The 22,893-nt window shown below is 40.1% G+C and overlaps 1 protein-coding gene across 4 annotated transcripts in view; it reads right to left on the bottom strand.

Annotated features, from left to right (window-relative positions):
• Positions 1–18,433, bottom strand: part of LOC106582292 (zinc finger protein Helios) — a 29,163-nt gene extending 10,730 nt beyond the window's left edge. The window contains exons 1-6 of one of the 4 annotated variants that reach the window (XM_014165223.2): positions 18,198–18,429; positions 17,020–17,078; positions 13,659–13,705; positions 5,431–5,538; positions 2,666–2,854; positions 919–1,086 (exon numbers count right to left, since the gene is read on the bottom strand). In XM_014165223.2, the coding sequence (XP_014020698.1) occupies positions 919–1,086; positions 2,666–2,854; positions 5,431–5,538; positions 13,659–13,692 (499 nt within the window). In that variant the 5' untranslated portion in view covers positions 13,693–13,705; positions 17,020–17,078; positions 18,198–18,429. Of the gene's footprint in view, positions 1–918; positions 1,087–2,665; positions 2,855–5,430; positions 5,539–13,658; positions 13,706–17,019; positions 18,160–18,197 lie in introns of those variants that run through there. The other 3 variants (XM_014165224.2, XM_014165225.2, XM_045704753.1) reach the window with 3 other exon arrangements.
• Positions 18,434–22,893: the final 4,460 nt, after the last annotated feature.

A 22,893-nucleotide genomic window follows, 5' to 3' on the forward strand; every position in this document is an offset into this window, starting at 1 on the left:
TCATATAGTAGGTAGGCTGAGGGGCAGAGGGGATTCAAATGGTAGGTAGGCTGAGGGGCAGAGGGGATTCATATAGTAGGTAGGCTGAGGGGTGAAGGGGATTCACACAGCCCTACTACTTACTACACCTTCATTTGCTGCCTACACTGACTGGAGGAGAGTGAAGAATGAATTTAGCCTAAAAAACAGGAAGTGAAAATTAGAAAAAGGTCAAAAGAGAATGATAGAGACTGAGAGAAAGACAGACAAGAGAGAGAGAGAGAAAGACCCTCTTGTTCTGGGTAGCTGCATGTGAGTACTTCTAGGAGGACAACACTAGAGATGGCGACGTACTGTTGTCTGTCCTGCATCTCAACGACACGGCAGTGGAGACCACAGAGAGAGAGGGGTCTTTGATGCAGAGCTAGGACAGTGAGTTACAGTTAGAGCAACACAGCACAGCGTTTCTTTAGTCTCCCCATATATCTACAGAGAACAGAGAGTTCCTTTCTGAGGAGACGAGACGTGAGCAGGTTATAGGAATGAAAGGAACACCACGTCCTGGGTGCCTAACCACAGCCCTTGTCTGTCTGCAAACAAAGCTTCAGAGAGATGCATCCATCCAACAGTGAGAAACAATGATATTTGTGGGGACTGTTGCTAATCTGTCTCACACAAACTTAGACACAAGTCAGACGAGATCATGCTTTTAGTTACATCGAGACAGGCCTGTTCTATAGCATCAACTATTTGACAAGTTGAGAATTTATTGAAACCAGGACATAATACTCAGTAGTAACCACAGGAATAAAAAAAGTTAAAGCAAGCATGACTCAATATAGAGGGAATAGGTGAATAAAGGAGTCACAAAGACGAGGAGGAAGAGGAGGATGAGGAGGAAGAAGAAGAAGGAAGAACAGAGGCGGCAGAGAGGCTGACCTGAGTGTGTGCGTAGGTGGCCTGTGAGTGCGTCACGACGGCGGCAGGCGTAGCTGCAGAAGGGGCATTTGAAGGGCTTCTCCCCCGTGTGCAGCTTAATGTGTCTCAACAGGTTACCCTTCTGAGTGAACGACACACCACACTGGTTACACTGGAACGGCCTATCACCTAAGAGGGGCACAGGAAGTGTTACACTGGAACGGCCTATCAGCTGAGAGGGGCACAGGAAGTGCAAGCTCTCATCACTCACAGTCCCCCTTTAACATAAAGCCAGATCAGCAACACACAATAACCACAGAAACTCAGCTACCTAGTCTTGAGTTGCCACACTTTCACTGGGATATTGGACCGAACAAACTTAAGACAGAAATTGAGGTTCACAGCTACCCAACAACAATCAACACATTGCAATGGTAAAACATGTACGTCATTTAGCAGACACTCTTATCCAGAGAAACTTACAGTAGAATGCATATATTTTCATAATTGTCTTTTTTTTCGTACCAGTCCCCCACGAGAATCAAACCCACAACCCTGGCGTTGCAAGTGCCATGCTCTACCAGCTACACAGGACCTATAAATGGCTGGACTGTGGAGGTGAACAAACCCTAACCTCGTCAATTGCTAACCTCATCCTCAGCCTCAATTAAACAAACCCTAGCTGAAACTAGCAAACGTTGCCAATATTACTTCAAGGAGGATTTTCAGTGTAGAGAAAAACATTGCCGTGTGGTTTCTGATGTGCACTGTGTACTATTGATACATTTGAACTAGACCTTACTGTAGTTACAGAGATATTTATATCTCCAGAAATAGAGTGTGGTGAGATGAGGTGTTAGCTCTGTTCCTATTCGCTCTGGGTCTCTACTATGGCTTTCTCTCTTTCTATCACCACACAGTACAGTAGGTACATAAAAACAATGTTTCCGTCCCTAACCAGACCCAATGTATGGTTATAGGAGGGACAAGCACACACACATGAACACACACACACACCATATGTATAAGTTAAAGTATTATGTTTAAGCGTTGCTGTCAAAGTGTCTTCAGACGGAAGACGGTTTAGAGAGTCTTACATTGTGTCTTATAGTCTTGCATTGCTAAACGTGCTGTATACGTTTAGTGCCCAGCTTTACCATCGCTGAGTGTTTGTTTGTATGTCTCTATGTACATAGTTTGCCTGGTTCACAACTAGACTACAGCATTCTCATCATCATCATCATTATCATAATGATGATCAGCTCTTGATCTGCAGCCCAACATTTGAAAATCTGATCCTAAATCTGTGACGACCGAGGCACAGCAATAGCGTCAGTTAAGGGCTAGGGAACAGGTTGAGGAAGATTCCTGGGATGTTTTCCCTGAGAATGATTCTAAGGCTCAACTATTATCTTCTTGAACATAGCAAAGCTTTTCACCTCCACACCCAATGACACAAAAATAAGCAATTTCTGAGTCAAGCATTATAATTTTTTTCAATCGTAGGATAAGTGACGTGCAATTGCTTTAGTCTGTAAAAGACATATCACATACTGAGCTACAACGTGAAGTATCCATTATCTGCCGTTTATTATTATATATAACTAACAGGTTTTTGCAGTTTGCTAGATGTTAATGGTAAAACGTTGACAATCCTTAGATACATCAGAGAGTATTGGGTCATTGGTGTTCAATATAACGTACATGAGGTTTGGGCTATATACTGTAGAAGGGACATATGGGGAAACAATTTTAGAGAAACATTTACCATTGGGCAGCCGAGTTCCTGGGTCACATGACCCTTCTGACCCGGGGACCCCATCCTGTAGGTTGTTTGGGCTGTCAATCATGGGCTCCTCCAAACCCGATCCCTCTTCCCCGCTTTGGCCCATGTCCTCTGCTGTGGTCCTCCTGTCCCCTTCATCTTCTGTCTCATCTTCCTGTTTGATTGTGTTTTCTAGAAGAGACCGGTATGACCAATCAAGTTATTGTTTGATGGTTTTTGGCCAATTACATTCGATTATTTTTGTGTGTGATCCTTGTTCTCAATAGGTGTGGGAACTGAAGGTTGGGATTGTACATCTTGTTAATCTGTTTCTCTTTGACTAACTCCATTGATAGGAATAAGTTCATAAAATCTGCATGTCATTTCCCCTGGAGAAACAAGTGATATAATGATACTCACAGTATTAGGAAAGTTCATGCTAAACCCCCTGAGACAGAGACTCTCCACATCTGACTAACAATTACACTATTTTAATTGTAAGCAACTATAAGTGCTATTTTTAAACCTGAAACTCCAGGAATGCACACAGTTAACATGTTATGTAAAGATACACTTGGTTACTCCCAGAAATGGACTGTGTGTAGTGATGGGACATGCTCTGAACATTATTGGAGGGAGAGATGAGAAACAGGCTTGTCTAGTTCCAGTCAGTCCCTGGGGAGGAGAGGAGGGAGGGAGGAAGAAGATGAAAGAGGAAGGATGAGGGGGAGGGGAATGTCCTAGCCTAAACAGGTGCTGTTGCTGAGCCCCTGAGGTTTTCCACTTGACTGGTGCTGGGTTAGAGACTGGCTGGATGGGATGCGGGGGAGGGGAGGGGGAAGGGGGGCTGGCTGACTGACTGACTAACTAAAGGCAGGAAGGCCTCTGCTGGTTTTCTACTGCCACAAGACTCCTAGTATCTGTGACTGACAACACACACACACACACACACACACACACACACACACACACACACACACACACACACACACACACACACACACACACACACACACGTAGCCACAGAATAATATTCAGAGATTCAGAGATTGTGCTCTCCCATACAATGCATTTGTTTGAATACAGGGACCTTTAAGGTTGAACATACAGTAGGCTACAGGGACCTTTAAGATTGAACATAGGCTACAGGGACCTTTAAGATTGAACATAGGCTACAGGGACCTTTAAGATTGAACATAGGTTACAGGGACCTTTAAGATTGAACATAGGCTACAGGGACCTTTAAGAACATTTAGACAAGGCTGTTTGTGATTTGTGACTGACCATGATCACAGAGTGGGTACGCAAGGAGACAAAGCAATAGCCCCAAACCTCTCACACCTATATCCATCTCATACCCATGTCCCCTTAGGCGCCTAGACTCCATAAACACAAGGGGAGTGTGTGGGGTGATTGCATTAGGGATGACAACAATGTCCATCCACTGTGGTGATTGCTATAGGGTTGATATCATCCATCTGTCTCACAACATAGGACACATAGAATTCAGGACTCCTGCTATTGTCAGCAATGACATGACAATCTCTGCTACAACATGGCAGTCTTTTCTTTAGCAATATTCCCCCTTCTATCTATATCCCTGTCTGAACTGAAGGAACCCCTGTTTTACTAACAGCATGACATTGAGGTTATCATCCAGAACTGTATCCTGGCAACAAGGAACTAGCAGATCGAGACGAGCTCTATTGGTTTTCATATTTTCCTCCCAGACGATGGGTATGGGAGATGGGATATATAAAATGATGAGCTCTGCTCTTTGCTGTCGCAGCTGGCTGAACTTGAGATGGTTGCTGCGACAACAGTGAATTATAGAACTCAGATGAATAAAATATAAAGAAAGAAACTCCCAAAGCATGGGTCATGTTACCAAGGAGGAGAAACTAGGTATCCAAGTTAATAGAAAAGTGCCATCATAAGCAAATCTGAGCTTGGGTGCCTGTCCAACCCATAGCTGGCTGTGTCTTGAACACCTCATAGTTTACATTACCCTCATACAGTAGTTTACATTACCCTCATAGTTTACATTACCCACATAGTTTACATTACCCTCATACTGTAATTGACATTACCCTCATAGTTTGCTAGTGGCGCTGTCTAGGCATTTAGCTGAAGTCAACGAGAAAAGCATTTAAAATGCTCTACCTTACTAATAGTTAGATTGTAAACATATAGCAAACATGTTTTGTAGTTTCGTACAGTGACACAACTGGTCAATTTCAAGAGAAATTCAGCATCAGTCAGTGAGTGTTATGTTACAACAATGGTGTCGAAGCGGAGTGGTGTTAGGCAACTTCCGGGTCAGGATGACACAGGCTGTGTCAGTGAGAACGATCTCCCTCTGAGACTCTCTCCCTCTTTAACTAACACTGTAGCCTGAACCCCAAATCTGTTTGTGGGGTCTTGCAGACTCCTATTAACTATTATTGACCATAGGAGTTGGCAAGCCAGCATAAACAGATCTGGGACCAGGGTACTAATACTGGGGGATGCTGCGGGAAACAGCTTCCCTTTTCTGCGTCAGCTACCACATGGTGAATAGCACCCTCAGCTCTTCCTGTTTCTGTTCATTTAGGGGAAGGGAACTATGCAAGACCCTTCAGATAAGACATGAGTTGATAAGATAAACTGTTTCTCTTAACACACATAATCCTCTTGAGTCTGGGTGTGTGTGCGTGTGTGTGTTCCTCTCTGCGTCCATACATACGTGTGTGTGTTTGTGTGTACGTATATGTTCAGCAACCACTCACCAGTGGGTGAATTAGGATGCTGGAACTGCTGTCCATTGGGTGTGTTTGCCGACAGGTCCACCAACATTCTAGAGTTCTCTGTCTTCCTGGGAGAGCAGTCTCCGTTACCTGGGAGACAGACAGACAACAAGAGAGCTGGTAACATCACTCTTCATTGCATTGCACTGCACAGCACACATAAGCATACAACTCCATCTGTACAAACAGCATCACACACACACACATGCAGTCACACACACACATGCAGTCACTCACACACACACACACACACACATTGCTTTTCATAGGTGTCAGTTGAAGCAATCACACCTTGCCAAAATTGTGACAAAACGCCTGATTACCTGGGGATAATCTTAAGCTTTATTTCACTTATGTTAAGAGGAAATAATTTAGCAAACTAGGCCAGGAGGCCAGTGTCAATACGGCTATTTGTATGATACCCTGTTCCGGATCCTAAACAGCAAATGTTCCAATGTTGAATCAACTCTGACAATTTTAAACGTAAGACTGGGCCAGTGTGTATATGGATCCACTTTCAGTGTTAAATTAACACTGTGTTGGGCCTCCCGAGTGGCGCAGCGGTCTAAGGCACTGCATCAAAGTGCTGAGGAGCCACTACAGCCTGGGGTTTGATCAGTGACCAGGAGCACCATAAAGCAGCACACAACTGGCCATGCACCATCCGGGTTTGGTCCGTGGGTTTTCCTTGGCTCATCTACTGACTCCTTGTGGCGGGCCCGGGTGCCTGCAAGCTGATGATGCTCGTCAATTGAACAATGTTTCCGCCGACATATTGGCAAGGCTGACTTCTGGGTTAAGTGAGCATTGTGTTAAAGGTCATGAACAGCCATAATCATGTTTTTACTCAAATGTGATGATATTTGGATGAAACCATATCAAAATATGATGACCAAAGTATGAAAAATTACTTGTGCTTCAACATTGATAAAGCTTGATCATAAAATTTCTCACTCATCATTTTTCATGATTCATTCAGGATTATTCAAATACTGGGGAAAAATATGTAACTTTTTACTACTCTAATACACATATACTACTACTGTATACTACTACTTTAATACACAGTAAGCGAATTTGTCCCAATACGTTTGGTGCCCTAAAATGGGGAGACTTTGAACAAAAAGTGCTGTAATTTCTAAACAGATCACCCAATAAGGATGAAAAATACCCTCAAATTAAAGCTGTTCAAAACTCGGTTTTACAGTTTCAGGCAGTTTTACATAGGAATCAGAATGACAGTTTGGGACATTTAAGAAGTAGTGTGGCTTAGCAGGTCATGTTTCGGAAGATGCATGTCTTGACATTTGCCTGTCCCGAGCCCGTTGGGAGTTGCAGCGATGAAACAAGGTCGTAACTACCAATTGGATATCATAAAAATGGGGTAAAATTATAAATAATAAAAAAATAACACTGTACTTAGTGCTGATGCTGTTACACTTTGTCAGTTTTAGGGAATTATCACATTCAGTGCTATGCAATAACACCTCTTATATAATTTTTAACACTAGGAAGTGTATATATAATGAACAAAAATATAAACACAACATGTAAAGTGTTAGTACCATGTTTCATGAGCTAAAATAAAAGATCCCAGAAATGTTCCATATGCACTAAAAGCTTATATTTGTGCACACATTGGTTTACATCCCTGTTAGTTAGCATTTCTCATTTGCCAATACAATCCATTCACCTTAAATGTATGGCATATCAAGAAGCTGATTAAACAGCATGATCATTACACAGGTACACCTTGTGCTGGGGACAATAAAAGGCCTACTCTAAAATGTGCAGTTTTGTCGCAAAACGTAATGCCACAGATGTCTTAAGTTTTGAGGGAGCGTGCAATTAGCATGCTGACTGCATGAATGTCCACCAGAGCTGTTGCCAGAGAATTGAATGTACATTGTTCTACCATAAGCCACCTCCAACATCATTTTATAGAATTTGGCAGTACGTCCAACTGGCCTCACAACCGCAGACCACGTCACGCCAGCCCAGGACCTCTTCATCCAGATTCACCTGCGGGATCATCTTAGACCAGCCACCCGGACAGCTGTTGACACTAAATATTTCTGTCTGTAATAAAAGCCTTTTGTGGGAAAAAGTTAATTCTCATTGGCTGGACCTGGCTCCCCAGTGGGTGGGCCTATTCCCTCCCAGGCCCACCCATGGCTGTGCCCCTGCCCAGTCATGTGAAATCTATAGATTAGGACCAAATGCATTTATTTGAATTGACTGATTTCCTTATATAAACTTTAACTCAGTAAAATTGTTGAAATCGGTGCATGTTGCGTTTATATTTTGGTTCAGTAATAGTTTGCACCAACGGTTTTATGCAACAACACCTCATAGGATTTTTAAACATTACGCCAAGAGGTCCATAGCCCTTGGGTTAAGGACATTACAGTATTTTTTTACAACTCCTAATGTCACATGCTCTTATGCAAGCATTTATAAAAACTTCAGAACTGCCAGCAGACATGCTCTTACTTTAAATAACACAACCATAGACCACTTAAACTGATACAACACTTCTACTCACAGGTGGCCAAAATTAACTAACTGTACTCCACGACCCCTCTCCAACATAATTTCCTAGCGGGTTCCTGCTCAAACGTAATTATAAACTTCTTGCAATAAAAACATTACATACAGTTGAAGTCAGAAGTTTACATACACTTAGGTTGGCGTCATTGAAACTCGTTTTTCAACCACTCCACAAATTTCTTGTTAACAAACTATAGTTTTGGCAAGTCGGTTAGGACATCTACTTTGTGCATGACACAAGTCATTTTTCCAACAATTGTTTACCGACAGATTATTTCACTTATAATTCACTGTATCACAATTCCAGTGGGTCAGAAGTTTACATACACTAAGTTGACTGTGCCTTTATACAGCTTGTAAAATTCCAGAAAATGGCTTTAGAAGCTTCTGATAGCTAATTGACATCATTTGAATCAATTGGAGGTGTAGCTGTGGATGTATATCAAGGCCTACATTCAAACTCAGTGCCTCTTTGCTTGACATAATGGAAAAATCATAAGAAATCAGCCAAGACCTCAGAAAAGAATTGTAGACCTCCACAAGTCTGGTTCATCCTTGGGAGCAATTTCCAAATGCCTGAAGGTACCACGTGCATCTGTACAAACAATAGTACGCAAGTATAAACACCATGGGACCACGCAGCCGTCATACCGCTCAGGAAGGAGACGCGTTCTGTCTCCAAGAGATGAACGTACTTTGGTGCGAAAAGTGCCAATCAATCCCAGAACAACAGCAAAGGATCTTATGAAGATGCTGGAGGAAACGGTTACAAAAGTATCTATATCCACAGTAAAATGAGTCCTAAATTGACAAAACATGAAAGGCCGCTCAGCAAGGAAGAAGCCACTGCTCCAAAACCGCCATAAAAAAGTCAGACTACGGTTTGCAAATGCACATGGGGACAAAGATAGTACTTTTTGGATACATTTCCTCTGGTCTGATGAAACAAAAATATAATTGTTTGGCCATAATGACCATTGTTATGTTTGGATGAAAAAGGGGGAGGCTTGCAAGCCAAAGAACACCATCCCAACCGTGAAGCTCGGGGGTGGCAGCATCATGTTGTGGGGGTGCTTTGCTGCAGGAGGGACAAGGTACACTTCACAAAATAGATGGCATCATGAAGAGGGAAATGATGTGGATATATTGTAGCAACATTACAAGACATGAGTCAAGAAGTTAAAGCTTGGTTGCAAACGGGTCTTCCAAATGCACAATGACCCAAGCATACTTCCAAAGTTGTGGGAAAATGGCTTAAGGAGAACAAAGTCAAGGTATTGGAGTGGCCATCAAATCCTTGACCTCAAGCCTACAGAACATTTGTGGGCAGAACTGAAAAAGTGTGTGCGAGCAAGGAGGCCTACAAACATGGCTCAGTTACACAAGTTCTGTCAGGAGGAATGGGCCAAAATTCACCCAACTTGTTGTGGGAAGCATGTGGAAGGCAACCCGAAACATTTGACCCAAGTTAAACAATTTAAAGGCAATGCTACCAAATACTAATTGAGTGTATGTAAACTTCTGACCCAGTGGGAATATGATGAAAGAAATAAAAGCTGAAATAAATCATTCTCTCTTCTATTATTCCGACATTTCACATTCTTAAAATAAGTGGTGATCCCAACTGACCTAAAAAAGGGAATTTTTACTAGGATTAAATGTCAGGAATTGTGAAAAACGGAGTTTAAATATATTTGGCTAAGGTGTATGTAAACTTCCGACTTCACCTGTACCTCTTAAGGCCTTTTTTAAGATACCTTTTTTACCCTAATAGAGTGGTCTGAAACTCACTTTCAACAGACCAAATTATGCTGGCTTCAAAGTGATAAGTGATTTCTATTGGAAAGCAGCCAGAGTTAGGATGGCAACAACCCCCATGTTTATTCATCTGCAACCTGCACTCGAAACAGTTTGGTAAATTAGACTACCTAAATAATTTAAATTGGAACAATCATTTCAGCAACGGGTGCTATAAATGTAACTAACTGATTGGATTAGTTTAGAAAATGTGTATTTATCTTTGTGTAGCATAAGATTAATATCTCAATCAATCAATGAAGAAAGAACTGAATGACATCCGTTTTGAGTTTATGCCTGGAAGAGACTCAGCCAAAAAAATCTACCTGCAGGAGAGCATGCTGGGAAATATTATAATGATGGGCATGGTTTTAAACTTGTGGCGAGGTGGCATTTTCCACAGCACTTTCCAATCCTTTTTTATTTAGTCTAATAAAATATATCAATGCAAAACGTAAAAAAGACGGGAAAAGTTCCGTTTTTTTCCCAATTTGCCTCATGATTTGTCAACTCACACACAATTTCTCTGTCATTCACATTGGAGTGCTGCTGCAGGCTATTTGTGGTTCTTGACCAATCATATTCACAGAAATCGCAGGACACGCAGGCCAGGCACAACGCACAAAGCTCAAGGCGAGCATGACTTTCCTCCGGGAATTTATTTAGCAAGAGTGATAACACATCACTCTTGACAGACACAAGCAAAAGCTCACACATAAATATAGCAGCCTATACACATAAATATTAGCAATCAGACATGCTGTATTGTATTGAAACAATACTATTTTTAGGTTACTAACAACAGCATCTGCATAGTCTAGCCTACTATGCGCCCCGTGCCACTTGCCAGGCTAAACGAACCGGTAACATTGTGCATTTATAGGCCATTTGTTTGTGAGAAAATGTGAACGCGATCAAATTTGGTTTATATTCTAACATTCTTTAAAATAGAGTTAATATGAACAAGTACAAGGTTGCTGCAGTTTGACTGGCTTTTCCTCCTGCCCAAGGACAGGAGGTTTTCCAGCAGTTTTTTAAGCCATGTGATCTGCTTAGAAAAACTCTGGTCCCATCGTAGCCCATAAAAAAAACTTTTTACAACAGATTTATTTTTGCCACAACACTCTGGGACCTGTGATGCCACCTCTGTAGGATTTTGATGGGAATGTTGTACTTTCCACAGAGTAAAACTGACACAATCACACTCTCACACTCAACTCTGGTTATTAACACCAACACTGGGGTTATTTTAGACCACTCACTGAGTGTTAATTTAACACCAACAGAGTTAATGTAACACCTGAATAAACACTATAAATGTTACACTGAAAAATCAACACTAGGTAACACTGGCCCATTTGCTGTGTAAGTCCCTAATCTAACACAGTGCCATACCGATCTTTGCAACCCGCTGCTAGTTCCCCAACAACACTTCCAGTAGGAAAGATATTTTCTCTGGGTGGTCCGCCATCCAAGTCCCAACCAGGCCCATCACTTACGTTTAGGAGCTAACCAGGCCAACACAGGAGTGCAGGATGGAACATGTGTTGCTAGTGTCTACTGCATCTGTCAGCCTCATGTCCAATCCATACAGATGAGATCAGATTGCATCCTCTCAGCACCCACCCTAACACACAGGCAAGGCTATAAGATTGCTGTCCTGTCCACTCAAAGGTAGAGCTGTCCAATCCCTTCTACAGCCTGAACCCAGGGGAGCCTCTCAGCCAAAACAGAAGCAACACCACAGCACCTCCACTGACCCAGGTGTCAAATCCCACAGGAGCCAGACCACAGCAAAAACAACACTTTACCAGCTAGCACATTTGACAGGAAAGTACCGGAGATGTCATCGAGACAATGGCCACCTCAGTCCAACAGTTAATCTTTAATCTTCATGCTTCCCCCATGGAGACAAAAACAAAATGCTAGTATTATATGTGGTAGACTAATGTTCCATTGTTGTGATTGGCTGCTGCTGAGTGAGGCACTCTGGGAGTCGCGGTCCATGACCATGATGACACAATCCCTGGGTCTGGTCTCAGGTTGCAAGCCACGCTGAAGTTGAAGGAAATCTCAGGTGACCGACGGGCGGCTATCCCTTGGCAGTGCTGTCTGTCGTAGAGACAGGAGTCGCTCTATGACTGGATACGACAGGCTTTTCCATTACTGTGCTAGGTGTTGATGCCTTGACGACTCTGTATGGTCGATCAGGTTAGGTAAAGTCACAGTACAGTGGCTCAAAGATGATGTGTACTAGTAGCATCGGAATGTTGATGGTCCTATGTTTCATGTCCTTGTAATTATTATTGAAAACCTTAATGGTATTTAGCTCAAACTTGTTCATCATCCACTATTCCTCATACAATCCTTAAAATTGCAGCTCACTGCTCCCAAAGTGAACCCGTGGGCCAGATTGAGGAGTGACTGGGGCAGACAACACATAAAAAACACACACACACGCACAGTTTGCTGTGTCAAAATCAGAGCTTTGACTGGCACCATACATTAGTTGACTCAATACTGTATGAACCGCCACAACATTTCTGTGCATCAGGGCCAAGACCCAGATTACTTGTATAGACAGGGGAGGTAACTAGAGGAAGATGATGTGTGTAACGCATCAGATATAGATTTTTCCATGTGTAGGCAGCGTGGCCAAAAGGAAAATACAATTTATGAAAATGGCAAAGAGAGAACAAGACATGATAAACATGTTGGCTTCTGTAGGCCGTTTTATGAAGTGAGTTGAGAACGTGTTGCATCAAATGATCATCAACATCTGGTTGGCTGGTTAAATATATACTGTACTTTACAAGTGGGGAGCACTTCAATAAGCCACAGATACTGGAATGACATAAACTTTGAACAAAGGGTTTGGAACTGTGCAGGATTATTTCCCTATTTCCACACAGGCAGGAACAAGGATCTGGTTTTTCCAGTCAAACCATCAACCTCCAGACCATTCCTCCACACTGTAAGAGACAGAGGTCTCATTCATCAGCTTGCCTTTAACAATTTAGAGGAGATATGGCAGTATGCTTCAAACATGAATTGAAACAGAGGGCACTACAATGGCTATATCCTACTCCATCCTACTTTTTCCTTCACACTATATACTCATTATACCATATTTTGTTCCACTCATCCCAAAACTATTTTCAACACCTGCAACAAGGAGTTGTCAAACTCCAGATGATCAGTGTGTTCTATCAGAGGGAATCTGTGGAGGGGAGAAAGAGGAGGGAAGTACCACTGTGCCTGGTACAGCACCACCCTACTAATAAGACATCTCTAGGGGAGCCAAGAAGTAGTTGGCCCTTTTACAGGATCAGAACACATGCAGCTCATGTCTCTCTCCTCTTATCGGATTAGTAAAGCAGAATGACTTCCTCATCTCAGCTGCGTGGAACACGTTCACCTATCCTTGCGTACACTTCCATATCTGTATGAGAGTCAACTGTATTTGTTAAAAAAATAGTGTGGCCTCAGCCTTGCCCCATACCTTTGACCATAACTCAGCTGTGCAAAACATCACAACATCATGACATTCTCAAATGTCTGATTGCTTTAGCATAAAACCACTTTAGGAATCAATAACTCTCAGAAACAACCAAAAATGAAAGAGGAGACTGGACTAAATATTAGTTCCAGTTGGATTATAACCAAAATGATGACAAAATGGCCTCAAAATGTGGAAAATTGATTAGAAAGATAAAACAACATATAAAAAAACATCAAATGGCGAATAAGAGACCCATCCAGCATCCACAACTTAAAACACGATGTCACAAACCTTTTAAAGACTTTTAAGAGTTCTATGTCAATATTATTTTGGTTAGAGCGTGATTGAAGAGTTGACCTACTTGCAGAGTATACATCAGTTGCCTCTGTTTCCATAGTTGGGGGAGAGCTGTAGGTATCAAAAAGAAACAGTAAGTTAGAGCACTCCAGCTGTACCACAGTGCTTACTCTCCTTCTAACCTCTTCTAAATCCTAATGGAGTAAACAGATTATGCTGTTTGGTTGGAGTGATTTATTTGTACATTATTTTAGGTAACACTTTGTAATAGATTTAATGAATGAGCCATTATGAATGATTATAAATATTTAGAAATGTTGAATTAGAGGATACATTGCTTTTGAAACAGGCATGATTAATATTTAACAAATATATTACAATGAAAGTTGAGTGAAAATAAATAAATAAAATGTATTACTGATAACATTTGAGAATGTACAAAACATTATACAGAGTTAAATATGAAGACAAAGATGCACGTGTTTTAGTTTTGGCTTTCGAGGTTCCGAAATACTTTAATCTAGCATCCCTGCAACATAAAACTCTATGGTTCAACTTCCCAAAATGCTGCTGAAGTGCTGGTGGATTGTAAAGTTTTAGCCTCTGAATAGAATGCAGTGGTTCATAGAAAGTTGCGCTTAGAGAAGTAACAAATATATCAAGCTAAAACTATATTATGGGTTATAAATGTACATAGAGTCAGAACACAAATGTTTCCAGTTCTAGTAGTTTCAGACCCTCTGAAAAAAGGCCTTAAACTCAAATGAAATATGTCTGAGAGAACAGTAATAAGGTGCAAACCACCACTGGCCAACCTCATATCTGAGATCAGGGTGACATTTTGTAGACATGTATTATCTGTTGTGGTTCAGGTGAGATTGTATACTATTGATGTTTAATACACAAGATAATTACACTCAGTGTACAAAACATTAGGAACACCTGCTGTTTCCATTACATATACTGACCAGGTGAATCCAAGTGAAAGCTATGATACTTTATTGATGTCACTTGTTAAATCCATTTCAATCAGTGTAGATGAAGGGGATGAGATTTTTAAGCCTTGAGACAATTGAGATGGATTGTGTATGTTTGCCATTCAGGGGGTGAATGGGCAAGACAAAAGATTTAAGTGCCTTTGAACGGGGTATGGTTGTATGTGCCAGGTGCACTGGTTTGAGTGTGTCAAGAACTGCAACGCTGCTGGGTTTTTCCCACTCAACAGTTTCCGTGTGAATCAAGAATGGTCCACCACCCAAAGGATGTCCAGCCAACTTGACACAACTGTGGGAAGCATTGAAGTCAACATGGGCCAGCATCCCTGTGGAACGCTTCCGTTACCTTGTAGAGTCCATGCCCGATCAATTGAGACTGTTCTAAGGGCAAAATAGGGTGCAATTCATTATTAGGAAGGTATTCCTAATGTTTTGTAAGTGTCAGTGTATGTTCATTGTGCGTGTGTGTGCGTGTGCGTGTGCGTGTGTGTGTGTGTGTGTGTGTGTGTGTGTGTGTGTGTGTGTAATAATCCTGAACTTCTGATATACTGAATATGTCTTTTTCTTCAGTCAAATGTCACTGCTAAATTGGACAGTCAGGGTAATAAACCTATCAGTTCCAAGTTTCCTCTCTCTGCTTTCCTAGATGTTTTTGTTATGTCTGGTCAGGTCACCTGACATTAAATAAGAGTTGTACCTTCAGAAAGTATTCACACCCCGTGACTTTTCCGACATTTTATTATGTTACAGCCTGAATTTAAAATGTATTAAATTAAAAAAAATTGGTCACTGGCCTACATACAATAGCCCATAATTTTAAAGTGAAATAATGTTCTTTGACATTTTTACAAATGTATGAAAAATGAAAAGCTGAAATGTCTTGAGTCAATATGTATCCAATCCAACTGTGATGGCAATCATAAATAAGTTCAGGAGTAAAAACATGCTTAACAAGTCACATAATAAGTTGCATGGACTCACTCTGTGTGCAATAATAGTGCTTAACATGTTTTTTTTTATGACTACCTCATCTAACACATACAATTATCTGTATGGTCCCTCAGTCGAGCTTTCTAGCAATGAGCAAATACTGTACAATCCAGGTATGCAAAGCTCTTAGAGACTTACCCTGAAATACTCACAGCTGTAATCGCTTCCAAAGGTGATTCTAACATGTATTGACTGAGGGATGTGAATAGTTATATAAATAAAATATTTTTGTATTTAATTTTCAATAAATGTGCAAAAATTCCTAAAAACATGTTTTCAGTTTGTGATTGTGGAGTATTGTTTGTAGATGGGTGAGAACAAAAAACTCTAGGTAATCCATTTTGAATTATGGCTGTAACACATCAAAATGCTGAATAAGTCAAGGGGTATGAATACTTTTGTAGGGCACTGTATGACTCACAAGAGGACAATATACTCATATTTCAGGTGTAAAAATAAAACCACATTAAGGCCCAATCTTGAGGACAGACCAAATGAAATATTTTCTACTGTGAACTAGCATACAGATGTCAACATTTTGGCAAATGTCTTGTGTATGATGGTCACTTTTCTCTACATACAATAATAATCACACAATACATATTTATAACAAGTCAATAAAAGATGGCATGCACTTAGGCTACATTTTCCTTCATAATTGGTACTTCAATAATTGAGAATCCAATTACAATGCAAATAATTTTTTTACATAAGACTAGGAGAGATGATATGTCTGTTTTTTAAGAGTATGTTCTATGGAAGAATAGTAAAAACTATATGCTGAATTAAAAGTCATATGTGGTAGACTAGGCTATTCAAATAAATACAAAATAGTTGTTTATACTCTAAACTTTAGAGCGCTTAGCAGCCTAAGTATACAAGTTATTACATTCAGTCAATATATTTTATTTTTATACGTTTGACAATTGAGACTATAAATGCTTCGTCAGCAATAAACGGAAAGCCCATAAGAATTTGCACCAACAATCCGCGCCTCCGCTGTGGACACCTGTCTCTAGACGCTCAGTCGTGCACGTGTGTTGGCTTATCTGACAGCCCAAGATCTCCCTTCAGTTTAAAACAATATATGGGTTGATTTCATTACATGACTTTTCATTACATGATCGAAATCAAGCCATATATTGACAGAATCAGCCGCCACCTGTTATTGTATGACTTGAGCAATCGAATGGGTAGCCCTGTCAATATATCGATCAATCTCTTAGAAAGAGTAAGCAGAATGAGGACCTTTGAAGTTAAAAGTTCATCTATTGCGACTAGGTAAAAAGAATGCTGTTAAGTTATTATAAATGTATTACGTAGTTACTATGCAAAGTATTCGCGTAGGAATGGTAGCCTAATAATTTCAAATGCATAATAATTTGTATGGTTCCGATAACCAGACTTGATAAATTGACAAAATGTTCAATTGAATACTACCTTTCGGTGTCTCCCCTGTGCAAGTCAGTGATCTTCGTCAGTCGAAGTCGCACCTCGTTCTAAAATACAAATTAAAATCCCCAGTTGTCTAATATGTATTTGATAGACAATTAATAATGTAGGGTCTACTCTCCTCTTTTTAAAAAGTGGGGTACCAAAAAGAAATACTTCAGTTGAATATACCACGGTCCTGTCCTGCATACAAACTGAATAAAGTTTAGGAACATGGCAGCACACTCCTCAATAAGTAGCGTTGGTAGTTACTTCCTCTGTGCTGAACTAGCCCGTCAACTTTTTCACCTCAGCCCGCACGCACCTTCCCTTTATGTACAGTATGTATCCTATAATATTCTATGAAGTACAGCTTGATAAGCCAAAATATGGACACTTCAACAGTTATAGACTGTGTATTACTGGATTTTGTATTTATTACAGCAACAATGAGGTCGGGGAAGATTTAACTTGCTTTTAGACTAAATGAAAGAAAAAAAGGAACAAAGAAAGAAAAAAAGAAAGAAAGAAAGCGTAGAATATAACTGGATCCACCGGTTCCTATGGAATTAGCCAAATAAAAGGAGTAGGGAGCAGCCTATTTTTGGCCGAGGGATTCTAAGGAATCGGATAAGCATCGTTATTCAAAAGGTATTGGATGAGGTCTAAGAGTGAGTGTGTCAGTGGGCAGTCCAAGAGAGATATGACAGACTGATAGTCCATGCTGTCTCATTGTAACCTGTCATTAACATGCAGATGCAGGTAGAAATATATTTCAACAGACAGAACGTATCCTCAACTACTGTGCCCATTCTGTCTCTATAGCCTAATTAAATTACATAAAATACGAGATTATCTCTCTTGACACTGCAGTTTGGGTTAAAAGCATTTCGAATCATGTCATAAAAAGACTTTGCAGAAGCCCCCACTGCTGCATCAACAGGTATCCGATCATTGTGCAGTCCAGAGCCGTCTGATTTTTATTAGTGAGATGCACCTGTCTCGCTGAATTCCGTGGCTGTGTAGATTGCAGCACGATCTGCATTGTCTGGAATCTGGATCAATGGTCGGATGTTGAGCGTTTATCCACGGACATATTTTAGATCATCATCATAGCAGACAAACTGTCATCCTTGTAGGCTAAATAAATATATAATCATCGCTATTTGTTTTCTATATTTCGTTACCTTATAATCGCAGGAGATTAAATAATCCCATCACCTATGCTGTGAGGTAAGAACTACACATGTTCACCCATTGGAATGTCTTGCTTGGAATACAATGTCATGTAATACAGAAGTTCCGCAGGCAACAACAGTTAATCCCCCGATACTTCCTCCATCTTCGAAAGCACAGCAGACGAGCGGCGGAGTGTCTGTTCTGGGAACCTGGTCTAACACAGAGAAACTGATCTCTCACTCTGGCTGTCTGTGCTGTAGGTGCTCGGCAATCGATTACAGTACTTCACAGCCTGTTGCTTTTGTATTTAACACATTGACAAAAAGCTTAAAATAACAGTAAAGCATTTTTATTTTGAGTAAATGGTGAAAACAATGATTGAATAGGATAAAATAGGATGATAATAAATAAATAATAAAAGGATCATAATAATAATAAAGCTAATAGTGCTTATTAATTAGGCTACGGTAGATACAGCAGTCATAAAAATATTAATTGTATTACTAAGCAATGGGCAATTAAGTATGAATAAAAATATAAAAGATACATACATGAACACATATTATAAACAAATTATTATTACTATTAATACTACTAATAATTATTATTATGGGAGTCCAATTGTTTGCACATATTTTTGATGTGCTCTTAGGACATTGCCTAAGAGTTCCAATTCATTAAAAGCATGGAAACAAACACAAATACATGATATATCTTATTGGTTATCTATTCTAATAATTTCTTGTCAGAAGTGAAATAAGCAAGAAGCTCTGCATTGTACTGTAGATTCATTATTCTCCTCTTCTGCTCCCTCCTGTGGCAAAGAGGAGACTTGTCTGAAATGATCTCCTGAAGTACAGCACAGTATTCAAGAGGTATGGTTGTCAATGCATGCTCTAAAAGCTGCTGTACAATCACAGTGAAAATAAACTAAAAAAGAAACGTGAGAGAGATGTGACATTCAAAATATGTTTTCATGTTTTGTGTTGTTCTTGTGTCACAGATGAAAACTTTAGGTCATCTTAGTCACTTCCAATAAGTGGTTAGATGTTTCACTCTTTAGATTTGATGACCAAAAAGACTCCAGATGTGATATGACACCTTACTTACTGGTAATGAAAATAAGGTCATGTGAAGAACCTTTAGCCATAATGACACACTTTTGTCACAGCAAATATATACATAACCCAATAAAATACATTTTCAACATTTCAATTATATTAAACAGAACTTTAGATATGAAGAAATTAGCATAATGAATCCCCTAATAAATATACATATTTAATCCATTATAAATGCTTATATATGCTTCTCAATCTTTATTAAATATGGATTAATATAATACATAACATGAATTAAAATTAAGGAATTACTCAGTTACCAATTGCATGTGCATATATAATTTGTAATGCAGTGTGATATATCGATTGTGTCCTGAACATTTGTATTAATTAAAATATGTTTTGGATTATTATTTCAGAAACATTTAGTTGGAAAGTAGGATATTAAACTGTCAGAAAACATATATAAAATGTAATATATATAAAATATACATATATCAAATTAGAACAAAAAATGATTCAGATGAGAGAAGCGTATGATTCCAAAATGGAAGATTTCACACTTTTTTTGGTTGATTTTCTATTTTTTGCTGCAAGATAACATTTGCCCTGCTGGAAAGTGTTAACCTCAGTGTTTATTTTTCACAGGAACTCCTTGATTTTGATTTGTAGGAGTCTGACAGTAGACACCCACCCTGAGAGTGATGTTAGTGTAGGGGAAGTTTCCACTGTTCATGGTGGTGTTTGAAGTGGAGGGGAAACCGTTACAAGCCCCCAACCACCCTCACATCTCTCTCTCTCTCTCTCTCTCTCTCTCTCTCTCTATCTTTCTCTCTCACTCACGCTTGCTCAAAATAGTCTGGGAGAAGATAACTTCACTCACAGCAAAAGTTTAAAGAAACTAGAATTATCGCTGATATATAGGAACTACTGTCCCTGAAAACCATGTAAAAATGAAAACATTGAGAATTGTATCACAAAACCACAAGGCCATCTCTCTTCCTAGTATTCAGCATCTAGTCTCTAACTCATTTTTTCACTTTTTCCCACAGGAGGAGCGTTCCTGCACAGCTATTTTCAATTCAATTCAATTCAAATCAAAGCAAATTTTATTTGATTATTTTCAGGTCTCTCCAGAGATGTTCGATCGGGTTCAAGTCCGAGCTCTGGCTGGGCCACTCAAGGACATTCAGAGACCTTTCCCGAAGCCACTTCTGCGTTGTCTTGGCTGTGTGCTTAGGGTTGTTGTCCTGTTGGAAGGTGAACCTGAGCATGCTGGAGCAGGTTTTCATCAAGGATCTCTCTGTACTTTGCTCTGTTCATCTTTGCCTCGATCCTGACTAGTCTCCCAGTCCCTGCAAATGAAAAACACCCCCACAGCATGATGCTGCCACCACCATGCTTCACCGTAGGGATGGTACCAGGTTTCCTCCAGATGTGACGCTTGGCATTCAGGCAAAAGAGTTCAATCTTGGTTTCATCAGACCAGAGAATCTTGTTTCTCATTGTCTGAGAGTCTTTAGGTGCCTTTTGGCTAACGCCAAGCAGGCTGTCATGTGCCTTTTACTAAGGAGTGGCTTTTGTCTGGCCACTCTACCATAAAGGCCTGATTGGTGGAGTGCTGCAGAGATGGTTGTTCTTCTGGAAGGATTTCCTCCACAGAAAAACTCTGGAGCTCTGTCAGAGTGACCATTGGGTTCTTAGTCACCTCCCTGACAACCAAGGCCCTTCTCCCCTGATTGCTCAGTTTGGCCGGGCGGCCAGCTCTAGGAAGAGTCTTGGTGGTTCCAAACCTCTTTCATTTAAGAATGATCACTGTGTTCTTGGGGACCTTCAATGCTGCAGAAAGTTTTGGGTACTCTTCCCCAGATCTGTGCCTCAACACAATCCTATCTCGGAGCTCTACAAATAATTCCTTCGACCTCATGGCTTGGTTTTTGCTCTGACATGCAATGTCAACTGTGGAACCTTATATAGACAGGTGTGTGTCTTTGCAAATCATGTCCAGTCAATTGAATTTACCACAGGTGGACTCCAATCAAGTTGAAGAAACATCTCAAGGATGATCAATAGAAATAGGATGCACCTGAGCTCAAGGGTCTGAATACTTATGTATATAAGGTATTTCAGTTTTTATTTAAATTTTTAGCAAAACTTATAGGATATTGTATGTAGATTGATGAGGACTTTTTTTTATTTAATCCATTTTAGAATAGGCTGTAATGTAAGAAAATGTGGAACATTTCAAGCGGTCTGAATACTTTCCGAAAGCACTGTACAGTTGAAGTCGGAAGTTTACATACACCTTAGCCAAAAACATTTAAACACAGTTTTTCACAATTCCTGACTTTTAATCCTAGTAAAAATTCCCTGCTTTAGGTCAGTTAGGATCACCACTTTATTTTAGGAATGTGAAATGTCAGAATAATAGTAGAGGCCTCCTTGCTCGCACACACTTTATCGGTTCTGCCCACAAATTTCTATAAGATTGAGGTAAGGGCTTTGTGATGGCCACTCCAATACCTTGACTTTGTTGTCCTTAAGCCATTTTGCCACAACTTTGGAAGTATGCTTGGGGTCATTGTCCATTTGGAAGACCCATTGGCGACCAAGCTTTAACTTCCTGACTGCTGTCTTGAGATATTGCTTCAATATATATAAATATATGTGTGTATATGTGCTTGTGTGCGTTAGTGCATATGTATGTGTGCTTATAGCCATCACATGTACATGCCTGTGTCTACATTCTGTTTAGCAAAGTAAACCACAACCCACCATCCCTGACCTTGTTCAAAAACACTGAACAGATTACAGAGAGAAAGGTTGTGAAGGCAGCAAGACACATCACCTAATTTTGTACTACATCACATCACAGGGCAATCACAGAGCATCCATGCCATCACTTTAAAATGACGTGCAGCTTATAAAGGCTTCATAAAGCCTTCATAAACACCACATGAATTTGTCACAAATCGTCTATAACCGTATGTCATGCTCTATAAAGGATTCATAAATTTGGCATAACTGTGTGACATAACCACCAATGTCGAATGTGATATAACCCACTATGTCAAATATGACATAAACCTGTGCGTTATTAATGGTGGCACAAGCAACACTTAAAAAAGGCTTTATAAATCATATTCAATTGAGGCTTCACAAAGCATTTATAACCTTGTCATGGTAGAGCATTGAAAACACCAGGGTAGTGGGTTCGAGGGTAGTGGGTTTTCCCCACTTTTTTAATAGAAGAAATTGGATTTTCTATGTACGCAACAATGCTTAATTAACCCACATCAGGGGATGACTTTTGAGTTCTGGGAAAAATCTACAAAACTTTCAGTTTTGGGTGTAGTTGCCTTGTAATTCAGTGTGCATGCCCTGCACTGAGTTTGGTTAGCAGCGTTTCTGTAATGCAGTAAGAGCACATTTGATGAGTTCCTAAATCAAATGCCCACTTGTGGTCCCATTGGACAGCAAAAAAATGAGTAAGTTAGTAATACATTTATTGTAATTTATATACATTTGTAGTAGTTAAGTGTTGAGTTAGATTACATAGCTACCTTGCTTTTTCAAATAATTTCTGTGACTTTACAGCAATCACTAGCTAGTTAGCTAGCAAGCAAATTCAATTTAGCTAGCT

This window comes from Salmo salar, chromosome ssa21 (assembly GCF_905237065.1).
Source record: "Salmo salar chromosome ssa21, Ssal_v3.1, whole genome shotgun sequence".
NCBI lineage: Eukaryota > Metazoa > Chordata > Actinopteri > Salmoniformes > Salmonidae > Salmo > Salmo salar.